This window comes from Phanerochaete carnosa (assembly GCF_000300595.1).
Source record: "Phanerochaete carnosa HHB-10118-sp unplaced genomic scaffold PHACAscaffold_6, whole genome shotgun sequence".
Classification (NCBI taxonomy): domain Eukaryota; kingdom Fungi; phylum Basidiomycota; class Agaricomycetes; order Polyporales; family Phanerochaetaceae; genus Phanerochaete; species Phanerochaete carnosa.
The window spans coordinates 2,337,818-2,361,329 of NW_006767633.1; the positions used below are offsets into that span (position 1 = coordinate 2,337,818).

The 23,512-nt window shown below is 53.3% G+C and overlaps 7 protein-coding genes across 7 annotated transcripts; 5 read left to right on the forward strand and 2 right to left on the reverse strand.

The window, feature by feature from the left end:
• The first annotated feature begins 106 nt into the window (after nucleotides 1–106).
• Nucleotides 107–2,654, forward strand: PHACADRAFT_258552 (uncharacterized protein). The gene is made up of 12 exons (XM_007397219.1): nucleotides 107–517; nucleotides 570–699; nucleotides 755–943; nucleotides 1,000–1,145; nucleotides 1,194–1,247; nucleotides 1,300–1,361; nucleotides 1,418–1,552; nucleotides 1,604–1,793; nucleotides 1,852–1,933; nucleotides 2,001–2,117; nucleotides 2,174–2,317; nucleotides 2,375–2,654. The coding sequence occupies exons 1-12, from the start codon at nucleotides 319–321 to the stop codon at nucleotides 2,445–2,447; spliced, it is 1,521 nt and encodes a 506-aa protein (XP_007397281.1). The 5' UTR covers nucleotides 107–318; the 3' UTR covers nucleotides 2,448–2,654.
• Nucleotides 2,655–3,666: 1,012 nt separating this feature from the next.
• PHACADRAFT_258555 (uncharacterized protein) lies at nucleotides 3,667–5,647 on the forward strand. The gene is made up of 12 exons (XM_007397220.1): nucleotides 3,667–3,686; nucleotides 3,741–3,870; nucleotides 3,927–4,115; nucleotides 4,172–4,317; nucleotides 4,367–4,420; nucleotides 4,477–4,538; nucleotides 4,589–4,723; nucleotides 4,775–4,964; nucleotides 5,023–5,104; nucleotides 5,172–5,288; nucleotides 5,353–5,496; nucleotides 5,549–5,647. Coding segments are annotated over exons 2-12 (1,194 nt in total). The 5' UTR covers nucleotides 3,667–3,686; nucleotides 3,741–3,868; the 3' UTR covers nucleotides 5,622–5,647.
• A 999-nt stretch (nucleotides 5,648–6,646) lies between these two features.
• On the reverse strand, nucleotides 6,647–10,856 carry PHACADRAFT_258558 (uncharacterized protein). The gene is made up of 18 exons (XM_007397221.1): nucleotides 10,785–10,856; nucleotides 10,615–10,715; nucleotides 10,483–10,562; nucleotides 10,061–10,429; nucleotides 9,463–10,008; nucleotides 8,873–9,406; nucleotides 8,686–8,820; nucleotides 8,489–8,632; nucleotides 8,318–8,434; nucleotides 8,170–8,251; nucleotides 7,922–8,111; nucleotides 7,735–7,869; nucleotides 7,619–7,680; nucleotides 7,511–7,564; nucleotides 7,316–7,461; nucleotides 7,071–7,259; nucleotides 6,885–7,014; nucleotides 6,647–6,833 (listed from the first exon to the last, which is right to left on the reverse strand). Exons 1-6 carry the CDS (start codon nucleotides 10,820–10,822, stop codon nucleotides 9,293–9,295), a joined length of 1,248 nt encoding a protein of 415 aa, XP_007397283.1. The 5' UTR covers nucleotides 10,823–10,856; the 3' UTR covers nucleotides 6,647–6,833; nucleotides 6,885–7,014; nucleotides 7,071–7,259; nucleotides 7,316–7,461; nucleotides 7,511–7,564; nucleotides 7,619–7,680; nucleotides 7,735–7,869; nucleotides 7,922–8,111; nucleotides 8,170–8,251; nucleotides 8,318–8,434; nucleotides 8,489–8,632; nucleotides 8,686–8,820; nucleotides 8,873–9,292.
• A 242-nt stretch (nucleotides 10,857–11,098) lies between these two features.
• On the forward strand, nucleotides 11,099–13,452 carry PHACADRAFT_258559 (uncharacterized protein). Its single transcript, XM_007397222.1, has one exon. It carries the CDS (start codon nucleotides 11,440–11,442, stop codon nucleotides 13,345–13,347), a length of 1,908 nt encoding a protein of 635 aa, XP_007397284.1. The 5' UTR covers nucleotides 11,099–11,439; the 3' UTR covers nucleotides 13,348–13,452.
• Nucleotides 13,453–13,939: 487 nt separating this feature from the next.
• Nucleotides 13,940–18,694, reverse strand: PHACADRAFT_210395 (uncharacterized protein; the record flags this gene model as incomplete). The annotated part of the gene is made up of 7 exons (XM_007397223.1): nucleotides 13,940–16,497; nucleotides 16,554–16,767; nucleotides 16,822–18,167; nucleotides 18,218–18,354; nucleotides 18,406–18,489; nucleotides 18,564–18,602; nucleotides 18,658–18,694. The coding sequence occupies 7 exons, from the start codon at nucleotides 18,692–18,694 to the stop codon at nucleotides 16,243–16,245; spliced, it is 2,112 nt and encodes a 703-aa protein (XP_007397285.1). The 3' UTR covers nucleotides 13,940–16,242.
• Nucleotides 18,695–18,890: 196 nt separating this feature from the next.
• Nucleotides 18,891–19,711, forward strand: PHACADRAFT_258563 (uncharacterized protein). Its single transcript, XM_007397224.1, has 4 exons — nucleotides 18,891–19,087; nucleotides 19,130–19,196; nucleotides 19,257–19,498; nucleotides 19,562–19,711. Exons 1-4 carry the CDS (start codon nucleotides 19,021–19,023, stop codon nucleotides 19,651–19,653), a joined length of 468 nt encoding a protein of 155 aa, XP_007397286.1. The 5' UTR covers nucleotides 18,891–19,020; the 3' UTR covers nucleotides 19,654–19,711.
• Nucleotides 19,712–20,970: 1,259 nt separating this feature from the next.
• Nucleotides 20,971–23,206, forward strand: PHACADRAFT_96498 (uncharacterized protein; the record flags this gene model as incomplete). Its single annotated transcript, XM_007397225.1, has 13 exons — nucleotides 20,971–21,169; nucleotides 21,227–21,335; nucleotides 21,388–21,414; nucleotides 21,463–21,651; nucleotides 21,710–21,867; nucleotides 21,961–22,076; nucleotides 22,135–22,252; nucleotides 22,308–22,321; nucleotides 22,370–22,536; nucleotides 22,587–22,609; nucleotides 22,663–22,744; nucleotides 22,793–23,065; nucleotides 23,122–23,206. The coding sequence occupies 13 exons, from the start codon at nucleotides 20,971–20,973 to the stop codon at nucleotides 23,204–23,206; spliced, it is 1,560 nt and encodes a 519-aa protein (XP_007397287.1).
• Between the last annotated feature and the right edge of the window lie 306 nt (nucleotides 23,207–23,512).

Genomic DNA, 23,512 nt, shown 5'->3' on the forward strand with positions numbered 1-23,512 from the left:
GCATCGTTTCCTTTGGACGCGCGATGATCGGCGTCGTGCCGTCTGAATCGGTACACGGTGGCCCACTGGCCGCAAAGTTTCAGTCTCTAACCACAGAGCCGCTTGCCATCGGAGGTATACATAACTGGCCTAGAAGGAATAATCGGGATCCCGCCCCGGCTTCCTGCCACTACGGATTCATTTATTGACAGAACGAATGAAGACACCCCATCACTACCATCTAACCTTTCATGTAGGGAGCAGACTGGCGATGTTGGTGGAGACCTTATAAAGCGGTGTGCTCCTCTTTTCTGGGTTTCTATCCGCGGTCTGGCCGGCATGTCGTTGTTTTACACTAGTGGCTCAGTCGCAGCCCTCCTCTTCCTGGTATTCCTCGCCTGCAGAGCACTCTGGAACCAACGCAGACGACCCGCCCCGTTCCCTCCAGGTCCGCCTGCGGATCCATTGATTGGCAATGTTCGATTTTTCCCTGTCAACGACACGCCCGCAGGTCTCACGAAATTGGCCAGGAAATACGGTACGCCTCTCGTACACCTCTTGCAAGCTAACGACTGATCAGGAGTTCGCAGGTGACGTGATGTACTTCAACATCTTGGGGAAATCGCTCGTCGTTCTTAGCAGCCAGGAAGCCGCATCGGACCTGTTGGAAAAGCGAAGTGCAATATATAGTAGTCGTCCGCGCTCCATCGCTCAAGAGTTGTACGTCTGGTACCGCTTTTAATGTCATTTGACGATACTCATAACGGTATGACAGGATTGGGTGGACAGATATGCTCGGATTCCTGCCTTACGGGGAGCAATTTCACAAGCAGCGCAAGCTTTTCCAACAGGCTTTCACGAAGCAAGGCTGTGTCGTATTCCAGCCGAGTCAGCTGTCTCAGACCCATGTGCTGCTGAAGAAGGTTCTGCAAGACCCAGAGCGTTTCGACGATCACGTGCGACGGTATGAATTCGACGAAGTGAGGCTCATTTATCTGAGGGTCTGACTGTGTATCGCAGATTCTCTACTGCGGTTATCATGGAGATAACGTACGGGTACAAAGTCGCTTCCGATGATGACCCTTACCTCGGTATGATGGAGAGAACAACCAAGATCGTGGAGGAAGCAGGCAATTCTCTGACTATCCTCGATTTCTTCCCTTCACGTGCGCATATTATGTTCACGGTCTGAACGATTCACTGACAGTCCGCAGTCAGCTACCTGCCTAGCTGGTTTCCAGGAAACTGGTTCGGCCACATTGCAAAAGGTTCGCCCTCCTTGAAACAACCTACCGTTTGCCCCTCATGTGCATCCACCAGACGGACCGCCGTTGATGCGGCAAATGAAGGAAATGCCATTTGAGTGGGTGCGCCAACAGATGGCAAGTGTCTTCTTGATTCCGCCGCCCTGCACATCTATATTAAACGGAGCACATAGGTCATTGGAAATGCCACTCCCAGCTTCACATCGATGCACATTGAGGAACTCGAGCGAAATGGAGAAGCAAGCCCCAAGGATTTGGAGACCTTGAAGGTTGCTTCAGCGCAGATGTACACGGCTGGAGCAGAGACAGTCCGTATCTCCGCTGCTCGTATTTCATCTCAGCACTGATCTTGGTTGTAGACATGGTCATCACTCATGTCGATCATTGCGATACTGCTTTTCCATCCCGAGGTTCAGCGTAAGGCGCAGGAAGAGCTGGATAGAGTTGTCGGTGGGGGGAGATTACCTGACTTCGGTGACCGTGAGTCGCTTCCCTACCTCGAGGCCGTCATCCAGGAGACGACAAGGTGGCACCCAACTACCCAGCTCGGTAAGCTTGAGTTTGGTCGATGACCCAGTTAGAATAACTGGATTATGATTTACACCAGGCTTGCCGCATAGTAGCACTGCGGACGACATCTATCGTGGTATGTACATTCCCAAGGATGCCATCGTTCTCTATAACAGCTCGTACGTGTTGCTTCCCTAAAACTCCCATCTGCATGTACTTGACCCATCCTGATCATCTTTTCAACAGCGCGATGTCCAAGGACGACAGGGTGTACAGCAACCCTGACTTATTCCGACCCGAACGCTTCCTCCCCCCTGAGTCAGAGCCGTCATCCGTAAATATCAATTTCGGCTGGGGACGCAGGTGGGTGCTCTCGCATGACATCTGTAAGGGTCGCAAGTTGGTTGACTATTCACTAGGATATGCCCGGGACGGCACCTAGCCGACGCTAGCCTCTGGATTGTCATCGCATCGTTCCTTACCGCCTTCGAGGTTGTACCGGCAAAAGATGGCAAGGGACAAGACATCATCCCTGAGCTCAATTGGCTCCCCGGACTGGCAAGGTCAGTATCTTTCTACTGTTGACTCACGTTCGAGGATGAGTACTTACCCGTGGACAGCCATCCTGCGCCATACCCGCGCGTGATACGACCACGCTCGAGCAATGCGGCACAGCTGGTCGCTCGTCTCTGATTGTGCGTCAAGTAAGCACACTATGATCTGGCCCAACGCGCGAAAAACAAATGCCCCCTCGTACTTGAATATTCCGGGGAGATGAGCAGTGCAACGACCTAGTAATCGCGTATCCCGGACAGGGTATTCCTGCTCTTGCGTGTCCCCGTGTTCAGAGGGAGAGCTGGTCTTAGTATATGCACAGACGACAGTCCGTATATACTGTCTTTGTTAAACGTAATTTCCTGCTTGGCGAGCTGGCTAGTGCGCGGAGCGAGTTGATCGTAACTCTGAGTCTGGCGTGTGAGGAGTCCCACCTTGAACTGAGCTACCGACTTTGTACCTGTTGGACTTCATCTCCATCCTAAGAAAATCGAATGTATCCTCCATGAGCACGCGGAAACCGCTTTTTATCGGCCTCCTTGCCAATTCTGTGTGAGAAATGTTACGCAAAGTCGCACGAGGTTCTGATCAATGAACGAGGACATCGTACCCGAACAAGGCTCCGCCGTTCCGGCCTCATGCACATGGGACATGTCTGTCGTAAGTTAATTAGCTTCTCTCGCCTAATGGCAGTGGGAGACTATATTGGTCAAGGTGCCGAGGATGCGCGCCTGTCGCGACCTGTCACATTTTTGTGTCCATATCAAAGCTCGCTTCAGCGAGCTGTCACTCAGGGTACCCAAGTATCGCCCGTCGTCCATCGATTCTTCCTGCATTGTTTTCCATAAACACGCGTTGCCGATGAACTTTGCCATTTTCTGTCGTTCTGGCTGAGCCAGCAGGCATTGATATCGGCTCGTGGTCTCAGCCGCAGAACTACTCACTCCCGGGGAGAAGAGTCCGCGATTGGCTTAGAAGGAGCAGTCAGGGTCCCGCTCTGGCTTCCTTCCCAATATGAACTCGTTTTCCGATAGAACGAGTCCAGACTCCCGCCACTATCTAACTTTTCATGGGAGGGTGGACTGGCGGCGGCCTAAGCGATGACCTCATATAGCGGCGGACACGTTATATGATGTACACAGTACGTTCCTCTTTTCTGAGTTCCTACTCGCAGTTCTAGTCTTGCTAGAATGTCATACAGCTTGGTCGTCGCTTTGCTCATCCCGGTGCTCCTCGTTTGTCGAGCACTTTGGAATCAGCACAGACGACCTGCCCCGTTTCCTCCAGGTCCGCCCGCAGATCCGCTGATTGGCAATGTTCGAACCTTCCCTATCCACAACACGCCCATGGGTCTTATGGAACTGTCCAGGAAATATGGTGCGTTCGGGCTCATACGCGTCTCATAGACCGATGGCTTACTGGACATTGTAGGCGATGTGATGTATTTCGACATCTTAGGAAAACCTCTTGTTGTTCTCAGCAGTCAAAAAGCCGCGTCCGAATTGCTAGAGAAGCGCAGTGCAATATATAGCAGCCGTCCACGCTCCATCGTACATGAGATGTATGTCTCATGTCACATTTAGTAATCTTTAGCTATCCTCACGATAGGTGTGACAGGGTTGGATGGGCTGACATGCTTGGGTTCTTGCCGTACGGAGAGCAGTTCCACAGGCAGCGCAAGGTCTTTCAGCAGGCTCTCGCGAAGCAGAGCTGTGTAGCATTTCGCCCAAGTCAGCTGTCTCAAACCCACATGCTTCTGAAGAAGATTCTGCAAGACTCAGAGTGTTATGAAGAGCATTTGCGGCGGTATGGTCTCAACGAAGTGGAGCTCGTTCATCTGGGATTCTAACTATGCATCGTAGATTTTCCACTGCGGTCATCATGGAGATAACATACGGACACAAGGTAGCCTCCGATGACGACCCTTACATTGACATCGCAGAGGGAACGAACAAGATCATCGTAGAAGCAGGACATTCCCTAGCTATCATTGACTTCTTTCCTTGGCGTGCGCATGCTCGTAGCTATGATTTCTACAGTTCATTGACATTTCGCAGTCAGGTACTTGCCGAGTTGGTTCCCTGGAAACTGGTTCGGCCGTCTCGCCAAAGGTATATAGTCTCCTTGCAACGATCCATCGCTTTGCCCCTAATGTACATTCTATCAGATTCAGCGTCGTTTGTTGAAAACATGCGGGACATGCCTTTCGAGCAAGTGCGCCGGCAGATGGCACGTGTCTCGATATGTCATCTCACGCGGTTATTGAGTGCAATGCATAGGCCGCTGGCAATGCTTCGCTGAGTTTTACGTCGATGCAGATTGAAGAGCTCGAACAAAATGGGGGACTAAATCCTGAAGATTTGCAGACCTTGAAGGTTGCCGCATCGCAGATGTACGCGGCTGGCGCAGAGACAGTGCGTATCCTCTTCTGCCCATAACTTATCCTAGCACTGATTTCGGTTAAGACGTGGTCTACAATCTTGATCGTCATCGCAGCGCTTCTTACCAACCCTAAGGCCCAGCGCAAGGCGCAGAATGAGCTGGATAGCGTTCTCGGCGGGAAGAGACTACCTGAGTTTGAGGATCGTAGCTCGCTTCCTTATCTCGAGGCCGTCATTCAGGAGACGATGAGGTGGCATCCGACAGCACCGCTAGGTATACTCCAGTTTGCTCAATGATCTCATCAGAATAGCTGAATTATGGTTCGCGCTAGGTTTCCCGCACAGCAGCACCGCAGAAGACATCTATCGCGGCATGTACATTCCCAAGGGCACCACTGTCCTTGCCAACAGCATGTGTGTCTACCAGCACTGATATGTTCATCTTCGTGGATATGTCTCACTGTAGCTGCCTTTTTAACAGCGCAATGTCTATGGACGACAAAGTGTACAACAATCCCACTGAGTTCCGACCGGAACGCTTCCTCTCGCCTGAGTCTGAACCTCCGCTCGTGGGCATTGATTTTGGCTGGGGACGCAGGTATGCGCTCTTACACGGCATCTCTTGAGGGCTGCACGTTGCGGGTCAGCTGACTGTTCGTTAGGATATGCCCGGGACGACATCTAGCCGACCCTAGCGTTTGGATCGTCATTGCGTCGTTCCTCGCCGTCTTCGAGGTCGTGCCCATAAAAGATGACAAGGGACAAGACATCATACCCGAGTTCAAGTGGCTTTCTGGTATTTCGAGGTCAGTGTTTTGTTACTGCCAGTGTCCAAGATGAGTGCTCAGTCGTGGTTAGTCATCCTGCGCCGTTCCCCTGCGTGATACGCCCGCGTTCGGGTGATGCGGTGCAATTGGTCGCTCGGCTCTGACCGTGCGTCGGATGAGTAAACTGAGCAAACTGCCGAATTGTCCTCTTTCCGCGCTTTGGCAATTGAAGGGGCGAGCAGCGCAGAGGCCTCAATCCTGCGTTGCCGCTCCTGCGTATCCTCATGCCCGGAGAGGACTACTCCCGATATATGCAGACTTCAATCTTTACATATCATCTTCAATTGCTGAGCATCACTTCCTGCCCGTCAGATTGACCAGTGGCTGGTGCGCGAAACAAACGAGTTTACGTATCGTGAGCCGCGGCTTCTCTACGTGCCGTTGGATTGGTACTGCGGTCACTCAAGTATCCACGTTCAAGGTCAAGGTTGCGTTGGCTTCACCATTTTGTGCCACGGGCCACACAGGCCATCGCATCCATAGCTATGTCACCAAGGCAGAGCAGGAAATACCAGTAGAGTTTTAGCTGACTTGAACCGACCTCAATTTGTTCTTTAATAGATTATATCTGCATGCTCGTTTGTCAGTTGAGCTTATCCGTAAGTGCGCAGAGTTTTAAAGTAGCAGTGAGCGTGTCTCGCCAAACCCCCATGAAAATCCGTCTCAAACCCCATACACGGTCCTGATGCAGTTTTTTTCTTAAAACTCAGGCAAAAGCGGCTAAACAAGGCCCAGTTATTCCTCGATTCTACGCCGATGCAAACTGAGGAGAAACTGGTGCAAAATCAGCCAAAATCATGGTCTAAAACACAGTAAAACTGGCGGAAAACTCAGTTTTGCCTTCGGGTTTTTTCAGGTGAAAACCGAAGAAAGTTGGGGCCTTGTTCAATCAGCTTTTGGCCAATTTTACGCCGGAAAAAAGCGCGCTTAATTACCACCCCTCGCTATCGCTGGACGCATTCGCTTGTTCGCAAAGAACGCCCATACGGTCCGCGAGAAATAGAAACCCCCATGGCTCCTTAACCTTGCACACACGAATGAATCAATGATTAATGCGGACACTATATAGCGGAGCCGCGGTATGATGTACATCGCTCGCTCGTTCTTCTCTACCCACAGTCTCGCCAAGATGTCTCGCGTCATCGTCGCGGCTCTACTCCTCCTGCTATTCCTTGCTTGTAGAGCATTCTGGAAGCAGTACAGACGACCTGCCCCGCTTCCACCAGGTCCGCCTCTGGATCCACTGATTGGCAATGTTCGGGCCTTCCCCTCCCGCGACACGCCCCTGGGTCTTATGGAACTGGCCAGAAAATATGGTACGTCTTCCGTACGCCGCCTGTAGGCTGACGGTCCATTGAATGTCGCAGGCGATGTAATGTACTTCAACATCTTGGGAAAGCCCCTCGTCGTTCTCAGCAGCCAAGAAGCTGCGTCGGATCTTCTGGAGAAGCGGAGTGCAATATATAGCAGCCGCCCACGCTCTGTCATCCACGAGATGTATGCCTCACGTCGCATTCAGGAACATTCGACTGTACTCACGATAACTGTGGCAGGATTGGATGGACAGATATGCTCGGATTCTTGCCGTACGGAGAACGGTTTCACAAGCAGCGCAAGTTCTTCCAACAGGCTTTCACAAGGCAAGGCTGTGTTGTATTCCAGCCCAGTCAGCTGTCACAGGCCCGTGTGCTCCTGAAGAAGGTTTTACACGACCCAGAGCGTTATGAGGATCACGTGCGGCAGTATGGACACCCCACAACGGAGCTTATTTGTCTAAGAGTCTGATCATGTATCACAGATTCTCCACCGCAGTTATCATGGAGATAGCGTACGGGCACAAAGTCACCTCTGATGATGACCCTTACGTGCATATGGCTGAGAGAACGAACAAGATCGTCACGGAAGCAGGCCATGCTCTGTCCATCGTTGACTTCTTCCCCTGGCGTACGCATATTTTTATTTATGATCTAGGCAGTTCGCTGATAGTCCGCAGTCAAATACCTGCCTAGCTGGTTCCCGGGGAACCAGTTTGGCCGGCGCGCAAGAGGTAGGCTATACTCAAAACCATTCGTCATCCTGATCCTCATGTATGTGCCACAAGATGCGGCGCCGTTTATTCGGCACATGCGGAACATGCCCTTCGAGCACGTGCGCCAGCGGATGGCACGTATCTCGCTGAGTCTACCATCCCGTGCAAGTACTGAGTGTGGCGTATAGATTGCTGGCGACGCCGCTCCGAGCTTCGCGTCGATACAGATCGAGGAGCTGGAACGAAGCGGAGGAGTCAGTCCCGAGGATCTGCAGACTTTGAAGGTCGCCTCATCACTAATGTACGTGGCTGGCGCGGAGACGGTGCGTATTTTCCGTTGCCCATGGTTTCTCCTGACACTAATATCAGCCATAGACATGGTCCACAATCTTAAACGTGATTGCGATACTTCTTCTCAACCCTGAGGCCCAGCGCAAGACACAGAACGAACTTGGCGATGTTCTCGACGGAAAAAGGCTACCTGACTTCGATGATCGCGAGTCACTTCCTTATCTCGAGGCCTTCATTCAGGAAACGATAAGATGGCACCCACCTTCCCCGTTCGGTATGCTTCAGCCCAATTGTTCGCATCGCCAGAATAACTAAATTACGGTTCGCCGCAGGTTTGTTACACAGTAGCACCGCGGACGATATCTATCGCGGCATGTACATCCCTAGAGGCACCACTGTCCTGACTAATAACATGTATGTCTCGGCGCGCGGGATGTTCATGTTTACGGACATAACTCACTGTGGATGTCCTTCCCGCAGCGCAATGTCTATGGACGACAAGGTGTACAACAACCCCACGGAGTTCCGACCGGAACGCTTCCTCTCGCCTGAGTCAGAGCCACTTCCCGTGGGCATTGGCTTTGGCTGGGGACGCAGGTACGCGCCCTCGCATGTCTCTCGATGACCGCAGGCTGGTTTACTATTTGCCAGAATATGTCCGGGACGACATCTGGCCGACGCCAGCGTCTGGATCGTCGTCGCATCGTTCCTCGCCGTCTTCGAGGTCGTACCGGCAAAAGATGCCAAGGGACAAGACATCATCCCTGAGCTCGACTGGCTCCCTGGTCTTACGAGGTCGGTGTCCCGTTGCTACTGATACTTAAGGATGGGTACTCAGTCTTCCCCAGCCATCCCGCGCCATTCCCATGCGTGATACGGCCGCGTTCAGACAATGCGGCGCAATTCGTCGCTAAGCTTTAGTCATACGTCGGATGGGCAAGGTGCACAATGCGCCCAGCTGCACAGGCAATAAATCTCCTCTTGTAGGCAATTTAAAGACATGGGCAGTGCGGAAGTCCTAACTGTGTATCCCAGACACACATTAACGAAGATCTTCATCATCAGAATCATACGAGAAGGCTGTACTGCTCGTGTCGGACTTTCTACAGTGGACAGCCGATCGATACGGACCTCTAGCGGTCCAAGACCAATATTAAGGGGGATGATCGGCTTCCGGACCTGTGACGAGCCCGGGATCACGAATTGCGTTTAAGATTCCCTCTTATTTTGTGCATTTACATGGGTTCACATGATCCATGATAGCTACATCTATCCCATACGTCTTGTCCGAATTGAAACCCACCAAATCTTCCATTCGTTTGGGTACCTTGGGACTGTAGGCTCCACGAGCAATCATTATTCATAAATGTTCGGCATCAACACGAACTAAGGAAGACAAGTGGTACACAATGAAATTGCTACACATACATACGGATCCACATTAATACACGATACTTAATCGGCCTGGTTTTCAGAATCAAACAAGTAATTCGCGGCCATCGCCTCGTCCTTGTCGCAAGCAAAGTATGCCTCGATAGCAGCTGCTCGAGAGAAACCAAGATCTTGGAGCTATCAAAGCCTATGAGTGACCACCATTGTGTAACAGCACAGAAAAGAGGACTCACACGCTGGATTGCCGCCTGCTCCTCCTCAGTGACGTGAATGACATGCGCGCCCTCAGGTATGTCGCCGCCACCCTCAAGGTCATCGGGCGTCAAGCCAATCGCCTGGGCGATAGCTTCGGGGTGCTGTGTGAAGAGCTCCGCAAGCTCCGGGTTCGACTGCGCGAGCTGATGGAGCACGGGCTGGATGAGCGCCGGATTCTGCTGCAAGAGCTGGCGGAGGTGCTGGATTTGTGGCTGGCTCTGCAGTTGGCTGATGTCAAGGCCACCACCACCGCCACCGCCACCCCCCGGGAGGCTGAGTCCTGGCTGACCAGGCTGGCGTGCACCGGCGGCACCGGGCTGCTGAGCCTGTTGCTGTTGAGCGAGCTGGAATAAGTTCTGCGGTTGGCCAGCCGCGGGAGGAGCCCGTGGGAGCTGCTCAACAGGGATGGGCACTGGCGCCTGGGCTGCCTGGGCAGGGGCGGGAGCAGAAGCGGGGGTAGCGGGAGCTTGTGCCTGAGGCGCCCGAGTACCTGCGGCAACGTCTTCGAGGTGAGAAGGGATACCCTGCAACATCGTAGTCAGCGCTATCGGTGATACCCGCGAGTGCTGTACTGACATTAAACAAGTACTCTACGGCACGCTCAGGGTTGTTGTAACTTGCTCTCAGAGCGCGCATCGCCTGCTCTCTCTCGAAGCCCATCTCCATCATGTTCTGCACGGCTGTCTGAAGGTCTGCCCCAGTGACGAATGCGTTCTCGTCATTGATAGCGCGGGCGGATTGGGCTGGTGTGGAGACGGGAGCAGCCTGAGCGGGTGTGAGAATTGGGGCATTTGGGGGCTGAGGTGGGGCAGCAGCGGGTATTGATGTTGCGGGAGCGGGAGCGGCGGCTGGTGCAGCGGCAGGTGGGTTACTTGGGGCAGCAGAAGTAGCAGCAGCAGCAGCAGCAGGAGTGGCAGCAGCAGCAGGTTTAGGCTCGGCTTTGGGCTATCGGCCACAAGTCAGAACAATCGCGTAGGTATTTGGTAGAGAGAACATACCTTTGCTACCATAAGCACCAAGAATCCCTTCTCCTTGATGTTGCATGATTCCACAGTTTTATCGTCGCCCAAGACCTGACCTGCGTAAGAGTCAGCACCCAGTGCTTCACCTTGCGATGGCGCGATCCTGACCTGAGTAGATGAGTTTCTGAGTTGCAACAGGATGACCATGTCCCTCCTCAATCTTCTTCTTCAGATCGGCTACAGTTTCCGAAGGTTCAGCATCGAGCTGGATTAGGATGTCAGCACAGTGTATGACCCGCGACTCCACAGACAGCAGGTCTGTGGCCAGACCCACCTGGAAGGTCTTCTGCTGCAAGGTTTTCACGGTGATCTTCATGGCCAAAATTTCCCAAAATGAAAGGAAAAAAAAAAGGAAGATAGAGAGCCTGTGCGAGAGAGTAGACAAAGGCAAAGAACAGGGAGCAGCGCCGCGCGTCGCGAATACTCCAATAGTGAACAGCACGGAGTTTGCCGTTTCCCCACGTGGGTAAATGGGCGCCTCCTTCAACGCCTGCAACTCGAGGCTCCTCCGCCTCAGGACACCTCAGGTTATCTTACTCATCGTCTGCTACGTCCTCCCTATCACCTACAGCGACATGGAGCACGAGAAAGGCGACGACTACATACGTCGTATAGCATTATACATTCGCAACAACGAACAGGGCCTCGCTGCTGCTGGTCTGCAGCCCCGCCGCCGCTCGAAGAACGGCGACCCCGCACCCTCCATATTCAATCCCTTGGGGTTGGTTCGCCTCAGATCCTGCAGCCATACCCGAGAACGTGAAACCAGTTGTCCTCTCATTCGATGTACACCACCTCTACTATCTCCTCATACGCATGGAGGCCGTCGGACTTGACGGGGTCGGAAGCCTTGACGTCAAGGTCGAAAGCGCGTCGCGACCTATGAACTACATCAGCATTCCTGGTACTGACAAATCAGACTCGATGTCGTTCATGTCCCTCGCTTCTACATTCTCTGCCGTCTCCAAGCTCTCTCTGGGTGGTAGCTGGTGGGGCAAGTCTGCGCCGCCCACCGTTGACGGAGAACTCAAGTTCATCTATTCCCGCTTCACCGTGCTTCCGGCTCTCCGCCTTCACGCTCCTGAGCCGAAGCTGATAGCTGAGATGGCCAACGAGCAGCTCGACCGCGCATTGTGCTTGGACGCTTTCAAGATGCTGCAGATCCTGGAGCTTGAGGATGTTGACCCACGCATCATCTTGGGCTGGGACAGGCTTGCGGTAAGCTTGAGGAGCTTATCCATCAGACGAAGCGGTTTGGAAGACATCGGGGATGTGCTAATTGGATCGGTAGCGGATGACCAGGCTCGACGAGAGGGCCGGGCGGTCGTGACGAAGGCAAAGCGTCCGCGAGTCCCACCGTCCCGTCAGGGTTCGTTTCGCGCTACTCGCCTGCCCGCCTCCGTTCCAGAGGACTCTGAGGATGAAAATGAGGTCGTGACCACACCGAAAGTCGAGGAGCCTGATCCCATTGCGGATGAAGTACCTCGAGCTCCCGAACCCCAGCTTCCGCCATTAATGTGGTCGTCCTTGCGGCATCTTTGCTTGGCTGAAAATGCTCTGACATTCATCCCCACCGCTCCACTTGAGCATCTCACTTCGGTGACACACCTCGACCTCTCGTCCAACTTATTGGTGTCGGTCCCTCCGGGTCTTTCGGCCCTGTATAATCTTGTCTCCCTCAACCTCTCGGACAACATGATCGACTCAGTACTTGGTATCTACACCATGCTCGGCCAGGTCCTTTCCCTTATCCTGCTGCGCAATCGTCTGGAATCCATATGCGGACTTGAGCGGCTGAAAGCCTTGGAACGAGCGGATCTACGCCATAACCTGATTGAGGAGAGCGCTGAGATTGGGAGGCTGGCTGCTCTGCCAAATATTGCAGAAGTTTGGGTTGAAGGCAATCCACTGACGGAAATCGAGGAGGGTTACCGCATCCGCTGCTTCGACTTGTTCTGGAAGGAGGGCAGGTCTATCTTGCTCGATGGCACACCACCCAGCTTCTACGAGAAGCGATACCTCACGGAGCGTCCATCTGAACAGATGACTTCTACTCGAACTCCTGCGGCGACAATCAACTCTCCTCCCATCGTCGCCGTGAATGCACATGTCCCTCACATCCGACCTATCACTTCTCCGCCTCCAGGCAGCCCTGGCATGTCCCCTACGACTTCAGCCTCTGCCTCACAGACTGCGTCGCCGCAGCTGGCCGCTCTTGCCGGACGAGGACGGAGGAAGAAGACCAAGCGAATTGTCGATCTCGATGGAGGAAGCGAAGCAAACAGTTCGCGAAGCACCTCTCATGCCCGTATGGGCTCCGATGCACTGCCCCGGCATGCGACCAGCCCGCCAAAGGCTTCTGCTAAGCTGCCTCAGACGGACTCAGAACCAGTCTCTCAGCCAGGGCCGTCTGCCTTCAAGGCTACTGCACAGTCCAGGTCGACCGGCGACTCTGAGCCGGCTGGCCTGTCATCAGGGCCCGTCCCACCGCCCAAATTCGTCTCGCGGCACGCCCGCCGCCAGAGCGAGTTTGCTCCCGCTTCTCCACTTGCTACGTCGCCACCTTCGGAGTCTTCGTCGCTAGTAGACCGCCGTGGGCTTGCGCACAAGCGATCTGCGACAATGACATCAAGGTCGGCGGCTCGGTGTGCGCGTGTATCAGCGACTACGTTCGAGCCGCCGCCCGGTGAGGAGAAGAATAACGGACAGATGAGCGAAGCCGAGGCCTTCCGGGCACGGATTGAGGCTCTGCGGTCAGATATGGGTGACGGCTGGCTGAAGGTGTTCAATCAGTCTCACATGGCATCTCCAACTTCATCTCCTCCCGTTGCGTCTGGATAGGATCTTTTTGTGCAATGTGTAGTAATTATTGGATATAGCCACGGACGGCAACGCGGCTCACATTTGTACTTGGTAGTACAGTATGCTAGATATTCTGGAACTCGGGCTAGGTTGCAAAATGGTTCCGGAAGCGCGGAAGTAGAAGGTGGAGTGTTCGAGGTCCTACCACGGTGATGGGCGTCGAAGAACGGAGAAGGTTTATGCTGTGGTCTGGGGCGCCATTCACATCGCCTCTTCTCTCCGCTGGACCACTTTTCACCTCCCGTCGTTCTTTACTTTCAACACAATCTTTAGCAATGGGTGCCAACCTGTCGAAGGCAATGGGTGAGTCTCAGACGAATTGGCCGTCCGCGACACAGAACGTTGAGGCGACAACCAGGGAAACTCTTTGGGAATAAGGAGATGAGACTGTTGATGTTGGGCCTGGATGCTGCAGGAAAAACCAGTGAGTGACGGCAGCGTCTGCTCGTCGACCCTTGCTGAGACGTTTGCACAGCCATCCTGTACAAGCTGAAGTTGAATCAGTCTGTCACGACAATCCCAACAGGTGTGTCGTCACGTCATACTCGAACTCACCGCCCGCCTCTGACCGTTTTCCTCGTACCTTTCCCCTCTTGCAGTCGGTTTCAATGTCGAGACTGTCACATACAAGAATGTCAGGTTCAACGTTTGGGATGTCGGAGGCCAGGATAAGATTCGACCCTTGTGGAGGCACTATTACACTGGCACCCAGGGTCTCGTATTCGTGGTGGACTCGCAGGATCGCGAGCGGATAGATGAGGCGAAACAAGAGCTCCACCGGATATTGAGCGACAGAGAGATGAAGGAATGTTTGTTGCTGGTCTTCGCGAACAAGCAAGACTTACCCGGAGGTAAGCGGCTGAGACGTTTCCGGAAAGGACTGAAATACATAACCACTCTCCGCAGCCATGTCCCCAGCGGAAGTCACGGAGAAGCTTGGGCTTCACCGTATGCGCGACCGGTCGTGGTACGTCCACCCTAGGTGAGCTTTCGCGTCATCGTGTACAGATGAAAGAGATTGAATGCTGTATGGCTGCAGTTGTGCCACGACCGGTGAAGGCCTGTTCGAGGGTCTCCAATGGCTCTCGCAGAATGTCAAGAAGCGTAACCCATAGGATTTTGAGACTCAAGCGTTGACTTGATTTTCTTTCGATCGCTCTGTTTTTGCTCTCTTATACCCTTCCAGTATATCCGGCGGCATCTCTTTATTATGGCCCTCATGACGCACGCATCGCACGACGGACTGTTGGTCCACATGTCTCATTCCTCTGCTTGTTATCCGGCATCCCTCCTCGCTCTAAGCGTCTAATACAGTACAAGAATTTCTCAATGTTCCGACGGTTATGTACCTGACATACATTTAATTCGATGATGGGTGTCCTCCGTGCCACTCTTTCTTGTACCATGTACTCAGCCTGTCGCCAACGGACAATTTTTCTCTCTTACCCACGTCAGTCTCTGAATTCGAAATGTCGTTACATAAGGCGTCGCGGTGCTCATGATGAGGTGCTTGAGGTTGGCATGTATATGAGGTACCTCCAGGCGGCTTGCCGTCGCTTCCACTATTGCCTCCACGACCATGTCGTCCGCTGTACTGGCCAAGTCTCTTGCACGAAGTTTCACCACTCGTGCCGTCGATGGATTTGTGGGAGCTGTCGGGAACACACCCCTCGTGAGTCTCAGATGCCACCGTCTCGCTCCGTGGTTCTAATTCGAGATAATCAGATCCGACTCACGAAATGGTCTGAAAGGACGGGCTGCAACATCGTTGCAAAAGCTGAGTTTCAGAACCCTGGCGGTAGCGTGAAGGATCGTGCAGCCCTTGGTGTCGTCCAAGACGCAGAGAGGAAGGGTCTGTACGTGCGTCGTGCTCATTGCGCTTGGTGCGACCACTGACACTTTCGTTAGGATTAAGCCTGGAGGCACCGTAATCGAAGGCACTGCAGGGAACACAGGCATCGGCCTCGCACACGTCTGTAGATCTAGGGGCTACAAGTGCGTCATTTTCATGCCCGACACACAAAGCCAGGAGAAGATCGACCTGCTACGCATGCTCGGCGCAGAAGTGTACCCCGTCCCCGCCGTCGCGTACGAAAACCCCGCGAACTACAACCACCAGGCGCGTGACTTTGCGAAGAAGCTCGACAATGCGATCTGGACGGACCAGTTCGACAACACCGCGAATGCAGATGCGCATTACCTCTCGACTGGCCCGGAGATCTGGGAGCAGACAGGCGGGAGCGTTGATGCGTTCGTCTGTGCGACAGGAACAGGCGGCACGCTTGCGGGCACGGGCAAGTTCCTGAAGGAGAAGAGTCAGGGACGGGCGCAGGTCTGGCTTGCGGATCCGCCAGGCTCGGTGCTTCACAGCTATCTCACGAGCGGGGGCAAATTGAAGGAGCGGACCGGCAGTTCTATAACTGAGGGTAAGTTTTCGCGCACATAGCCGTGGTGTTGTGCACTGAATTCCACAACAGGCATCGGCCAGGGACGCGTCACGAACAACCTCGAAACCTTCGTCGGCCACATCGACGGCGCGCTGCACATAGCGGATGAGAAGTCGATTGCGATGGTCTATGATCTTCTCGACACCGAGGGTCTCTACCTTGGGGCGAGCTCAGCATTGAATGTCGTCGCGGCCGTCGAGCTCGCGCAGAAGCTCGGCCCTGGGCACACGGTTGCCACGATCCTCGCGGATGGCGCGTACCGCTACCAAAGCCGGCTCTTTTCGAAAGCGTGGCTCAAAGCAAAGGGTCTCGAGGACGCAATACCCGCGCATTTGAAGAAGTACGCTGTTCTGGATTAGGTGGTAGAGGTGGTACAAGTACATGGACAAAATACATAACCATCGAGAACACAGGGTACAGTGTGCGGCTATAAGATTTCGTCGAGGGTCATGTCGCCGGCCTTGTAGTCGTGCTCCGGCGTCGCTTCCAGGCGCGAGCCTTTCCCGGACGACCTAGCGTTCAAGCTCTGCGTTGTCAGCGGCTTGCGGGCGACCCGAGTCAACGTGGATCTCGGTTTAAAGTCCGCCGGTACAGCGACCGACTTGTACAGTTGCAGCTCACGGATAAGATCGTCGTTTTCGGCTGCAAACGCATCCCGGTCCTTCGTCATCATCAGAAGATCCTGCAACAGAAAAGGTCAATCTTCTAAGCGTCACGATGCCGAAGCCAGGCACGGACCTGCTTTGTGTCGTGAAGTTCACTCCGTATCCTGTCGACATATTGTATGCGTTGTGCGGGATTGTGGTGCCCGAGTATCTCCGCGTTGAATCGGCTCAGCCTCTGCGCCTCATCCTCTGCCAGCGCATTTCTACGGACGAGCGCGTCGACCTCGTCCACGAGTCCGTTGTACGCCTGCTCGTACTTCTCCGCTTCGGCGAGCTCCCTCGACAGCCTAATGCCCTGCTCAATGAAATGACTCTCCGCGTACGGATAGATCCAGACTTACTGGTCAACCTCGGCTGAAAGCGCGTCCTCGGCAGCCTTGCTCTGTTGTAGCGTAGTGGTGAGCCTTTCGCATGCGTCCTTCTCCCGTCTCATTGCCTGTTCGAGCGCTGTCCGTTCCGACCGGGCTTTCTGCAGCTCTGCTTCATGCTTCCGCTTAAGCGACTGCTCGCCTGCACGCGACTGCTCAATCGAACGTGTGGTGTCTGCAAGCTCAAGCTGCAAGTTTCCATGCTCAGCGCGGGCGGCGGAGAGCTGGCGGACGAGTTCAGATTGCTGTTTCTCCGCAGCAGCAGCCTGCTTGAGGTTCGTTTCAGCGTCGTGCCGTGCGCCGTCGAGGTGCTTGAGGAGGAAGACCGAGTGAAGAAAGAGCTCATCGGTGCGCAGACGGTCGAAGTGGGCCCAAACTTCTCTGTCATCGCCCAGCGTAATGCGCAGAAGTAGCTCGGAGTCATAAAAGTCTTTCGCGATGCCTCGGGAGAGGCACTCCGCGCCCCTGTCGTCGTTCACGTCGTCTCGCTCTGAGAAAGCAAACGCAAGCTCGTCAGTGTAGAATGACAGCTCTTCCTCCACCTCCTTTAGCTGATGCGATAAGAAGTCATTCTGTTCCATAGTGTGACGGATGAGCTGCGCCAGCTCCACGACCTGTCCCTCCGCATTTGCAAACTTGCGCTCCAGGCGATTGACTCGGAGCTGCAGGGCCGTCGCATCGCGCTTCACCCTGTCGTGGACGGTCTTTGGCACAGTCGACGAGGCCAGGCGGCCGTACTCCTGCGCAACGCGAGAGAGCGTACGTCGGTGATCCTCGAGTTGTTGCAGGAGTTCGTCCTCATTGCTAGAGGCCTGTGAGCGTAGTGATGCTAGAGAAGATCTCGTCCGGTCTGATTCAGCACGAATTTGTTGTAGTTCGGCCTCGAGAGCTTGCCTCGCAAAGCGTGCTTCCACCAATTCGGCGTCGACTTCGTCCTTGGCATCGCCTAGTTGGGCCTCCAGGGATCCGTTACGCCTCTTCTCGGTTGCAAATGCCTTCTCGAGCTCCTCGATTTGTTTGTCCTTCTCTTGATTCTCCGACCGGCGCCGTAATTCCAGGGCTTGCAGCGCTTTCTTCGCGTCTCCCGCATTCCCCTGCTTGGAAGCGAGCTGGGAGCGTTCATGCTCAGAAACACGAAGCTTTGCGCGGAGCTCCTTGATCTCCGACTGGTCAGAGAGACTGACGTGCCTGAGCCCTTTCAGTCTGACATCGTAGATTTCGTTTTGCTTCTTGAGCTTGCCGATCTGTTCGGTTTGTTCCGCATTCGTCCTTTGTACGAGGCCGAGTTCGGTCTTGATCCGCTCTACTTCTGCTTGAGACTATTTAAAGTTAGGTTGACGACATGTTTGCTCGGCGAAGGGTTACTTACCGCCTTTTTGTTCTCAGCCAGCAATCGTTCCAGCTCTTCGACTTTCCTCTGTAGGACAGCTTGTCTGTCGTTCATAGTCCGAGACACAGCAGGTTTGGTCCCCATAGTCTTATCATCGGTGACGTATGTACCTGGCCCTATAGAGCAAGATCAGGAGACAGTGGCATAGCTCGAAAGACGGTAATGACCTGGTACGTCCGAGGGTTCGTCGTCGTTAAAACGGTCTTGCTTCTCAAGAAAAGCACCACGCTTGTATGCATCATACTCCGGATCTTCACATACAGGCGCAAATGTATAAGATGATGCGTCAAGCCGAGCCGTGTCCTGTAAGAGATGAAGTGCTTACCTTTGACATTGTAAGCATTCGGGCCAGGTACTTCCGGTGCTACAATCACCTTGCGTCAGTAGAGACGAGTCTACAGTTGTCGCAGATGACATACGTTTCACTGCTGGGAATCTGTTTCCTCTTGAGAACATGTCGGGCAAGCTAAAGACAGTCGAACACACGCGACTTGTCGCGCCCGCGATTCGGTCACGTGAAAGGATACAATATCTCGGATCATGCCACGCCACAAAGCTATCCCGTTTTGGAAACAGTTCCATTTTGCTGACTCGACGTGGGACCTCTCGCCGCTTCGTGTTCTTTGGCTAGAGACCCCTCATGCGGATATGAGCCGATTGCGCTTATATGCAGATATACGCTGGCTGCTGCCGAGCATACTGCTCTCTATTAGGCCACCGCTAGTGCCACGTCGACCACCCAGATCCCCCACACATTTTACTGGTACTCCCCGGATTGCTCGATGTCGACACCAGAAAGTAGCTCATCCGGTCCCCAAAAACATTCGCAACCTTATCTTGAAGCTTTGCGTGCGGCTCTATTCTCAGAGCTCCTGCCATGCTCTACTTGAGTCATTCCTGTGAAGAGCGAAAACTTGATCTTATTCTACGGAAAGGACAACGCCGCCCACTCCTCCAGGTAGGGCTCATTCATATAAGTATCAATCTTATCCTGACAATTAAATGCGCTTTGGCACAGCCGCCTCGACTTCTCGTCCGTTTCAGATGAAGACTCTAAATCCCTCTCCGACATCTGCGACGCGACAACGTTTGGGGTCAACGAGGAGAACGTACTGGATACAACCTACAGAAAAGCTGAGAAATTCGATTCCGCATACTTTGCAACCAAGCCCGACCCTTTTAGCTATGGCCTGATGAGCATTTTGCGAGATGTGCTGCGAGAGGGGCATGGAGCTGAACTTTACAAGCTCAATATCTACGGTATGCCTTTGTTCCTCTTGATAGTACCACCATAATTCCGGTTCTGATGCTCTCGTATGGAAGGTCCTGGATCATTCTTCAAAGCACACAAGGATACCCCTCGCGGCGACAACATGTTTGCTTCCCTTGTTGTCATCTACCCAACCGTCCATTAGGGAGGCGCACTTGTCTTTCGCCACGGTGACCTCGAGTACACCTTCGACTCCGCCGCTGCGACTTCCAGAGCTGCCATGCCCTGCGTGGGCTTTGCCGCGTTCTATAGCGATGTAGAACATGAGGTCACCGAGATGCAATCTGGCTACCGGGTGACATTGACCTTCAACCTTTACCTCGAGGATTTGCCGAAGGCAGATATCATGGAGTCTCAGGCGCCTACGAGACTACTTTGGCAGTCGCGTTCAAGAAGCTCCTCGCCGACACCTCTTATCTCAGTAAAGGAGGGAAGATTGGATTCGGACTTCGCCACCAGTATCCCATCTAGACGGAAAGACGCTCCGGCGGCCTGCGGCACCTAGGGAAATCGCTAAAAGGCTCGGACGCAATCCTCATGAAGGTCTGCAAAGTGGTCTCCCTCATGGCGCAGCTCCGGCTCCTGTACCACCTGCCTGAAGGCAGCATTACGCTCTGCGATAATCCTATCCGCAAGGGTCAGGAGCTCTTTGAGGAGGATCTGATCTCCGAGCTGCGACAGCGCGGGGCAAAGTACGTCGAGCTTCCTACGGGCGGGGACTCGGAAGACGAAGACGATTTCGATGTCGTCGATGTGGATTGGGGCGACGGATATCAAGCCCGTCGATGTGAAGGAGACAGAGACCGCGTTCATGGCGTACGGCAACGAGCCTTCCGTAGGCTTCGTCTATAATACAATTTGCCTCATTGTTGAGATTGGCAAAGCGAAAGCTCGCCTTGAATCATGTTCCACATAATGTGCTTTATTTTATTTTATTTTGCCCCTTTGCTTAGGTTACGACGATATCAAAGATGAAAGATGATTTCCGTGCATCGCATGGCGCTTATTCTTGTAGGGCGCGGGGCGCTCGGACGCTATGTTGCCACGCATGGTTCGTCGCTGACCGTGAGGTCCGTGAACGTGTATGCAGATAAGCAGTTTGCACTCCACCTACCGGCGAATACTCACGCATCACTGCCAGTGCGCTAGATGTCGTCAAGTGACCTTCACGTGAAGATCTTCTGGGCCCATGGAGATACGGTCGAGAGCATTTTGGAAGACGAACTACTACGCCATCAAGCAGTCAGCATGTCGAATCTTAGGGTGTGAGAGTCGGATTATCCTCATTGGTTTGCTATCTGAAGATTCCAGGAGTCATCTGAGGTAGGTGACAGCGCGCGCTCTCTTGTCAAGGTACCAGCAGAACTTATCGCCTGAGAAATTCTACTGCGCTTTGCACGTTATAATTGGGTGGCGACAAAGCTCGGCTCTCGTAACAGCTGCACCCAAAAGAGCCTGCTGAATGCCATTCCCAGTCTTCCCAGTCTCTGCCCTAGCGTATCTGTGGGTGGGCCTCGCGTTCGTCTGCTTTTTCGCCGTTCGGTTTAAGAAGCGGCCGCGGTACCCTCCGGGCCCCAAGGGACTTCCCATCGTGGGCAACTTCTTCGACGTACCCAGTGATTATGCTTGGATAACATACGGAGACCTCGGACGGCAATACGGTATGCGTTTGATCATCTTTTGAAAAAGTCTGTTTTAGCTAATAGACTGTCTCTTAGGGTCTGACATTATACACTTGGAGGTGTTTGGATCGCACATCGTAGCGTTGAACAGCGCGAAGGCTGTGAAAGATCTTCTTGAGAAGAGATCTAGCATTTATTCCGATAGGTAGATATGACGTCTGCTGCGAAGTGGCAGTGACACTCAATAGACCTCGCAGAGAGCAGTCGGTTATGCTCAGTGAGCTGTGAGTACTATCACATAATAGAGGGCGATCGCTCTGACCGAGGTATAGAACTGGTTGGGGTCGTAACACCGCCTTCATGAAATATGGCGATGTTTGGAAAGAGCATCGCAGGCTGCTTCACCAATACTTTCGCCCGTTAACTGTGCCGCAGTATCATTCAAGTCAGGCGAAGAACATTCATCGTCTGTTGCAATCGCTACTGGACTCCCCGGAAGAATTTGTAGAGCACATCCAATTGTAAGCTCAGGTTACTCGAGATGCTGGGGCTACTATGTTGATCTTGAAATTGTCTTAGCTTGACAGGAGCCACAATACTCGATGTTGTGTATGCGTTCGACGTGCGGCCAGGTGACCCCATGATTGAACTCGTCGAGAAGGCAGTGCGTACCGCAACGGAAATTATGCATGCAGGTGTATACCTAGGTGTGTATCACAATTCCTTACAGATGCATTGTCCTGATCGACACCTGCAGTGGACGTTTTCCCTATACGTGAGTCAACTTGACGTCGCCTGAGAGATACGCACCTAACATGATGACGAAATAGTAAGGCATCTCCCGTCCTGGTTTCCCGGAGCTGGCTTCAAGCGTCAAGCTGCCGAGTGGAAAACTTTGGTCGACGACATGCATGAGATGCCTTACGGTCAATTTAAGGCATCGATGGTGCGCTCCTGCCATTGTGGTGTGATCCTTAGCTAAAGCCAGCCCGTTGGTATCGCAGAGAAAAGGCCATGCAGAGCCTTGTTTCACGGCCACTTTGCTCTCAGCAGATGAAACGAACGAGGATATGACGCGCTTGGACGAAGTATTTATGAGTGTGACTGGGGCGGCCTACGCAGGTATGCAGGACGCACACCGTGAAGGTCGGCACGCTAATATATTCGTCGCATGCAGGCGGAGCTGATACTGTGTGTAGCACAACACAAAATGTGTGGATTGCGGCTCACGCGATGTAGACTGCGGCGGGCCTCGCGACATTCCTGTTAGCTGTGACCATGTTTCCTCAGACACAAGTCGCAGCTCATGAAGAGCTTGATCGAGTCCTGGGCAGGAGGCGCTTGCCTGAAATTGAAGATCGGGAATCTTTGCCCCACATCACTGCTATCCTTCACGAGGTCATGCGGTTCGTACACTTTTTCTTTCTTTTGAACCGTGTCGCTCATCAAAATACAGCTGGCATCCAACGGCGCCGCTTGGTGGGTGAAGGCTTTCTTCGACTTTGTCCTAATGCTTCACCATACATGAGTAGGAATCCCACATCGGACCACTACTGACGACGACTATCAAGGATATCACATTCCAGCTGGGACCGTGATATTTGGTAATGCCTGGTATGGCTAGCACTGCATCCTCCGAATGTGTCTAATTTGTGTGTCAAGGGCTATACTACACAACGAGGACATTTACCCAGACCCCGAAGCCTACAAGCCAGAACGATACCTCAACGAAGATGGCGGGCTGAGGGATGACATACCCTACCCTATCGAGGCGTTCGGTTACGGTCGGCGAATTTGTCCCGGTCGCCACTTTGCGCACGATATCCTGTGGCAGGCCATTGCAAACATCCTTACCGTCTTCAAGATCGAGCGCGCTCTGGACAATAACGGGAACGAGATTGTACCGAAGGGAGAGACAACTCCCCATTTGATTAGGTGAGCGAATGACGGACGCTTGACTGCAGGCCTGTGTGCTGAGATGAACCACACAGTACGCCGAAACCTTTCAAATGCCGATTCACTCTGCGGTTTCCAGGAGCGGAGACTCTAATTCGTTCAGCTGCGCTGACAGATTGACATATATATTTGGCTATCTGTGATGTTTCACAAGTGTGTATTTCGTCTCTATCCTAGGCAAGATCAATCTGCATATATTATTATCGTCTATTGTCGCCTTCTTCGATGGCAGTATATGACGCTGGATTTGCAACTACTCGGCATGGACGGTAGTACGCCCATGCCGAGTGGCTCCAAATCTAGCTAGTAGCTGACACCAACGCTGTGCTTTGTTATAGTATCTCTGGCCAGATACCTCGAGTGCTTGCCACCAGTGCAATCCAAGTTTTGGAGAAAGTTTGCATGTCACTTGATCAGAACATGACC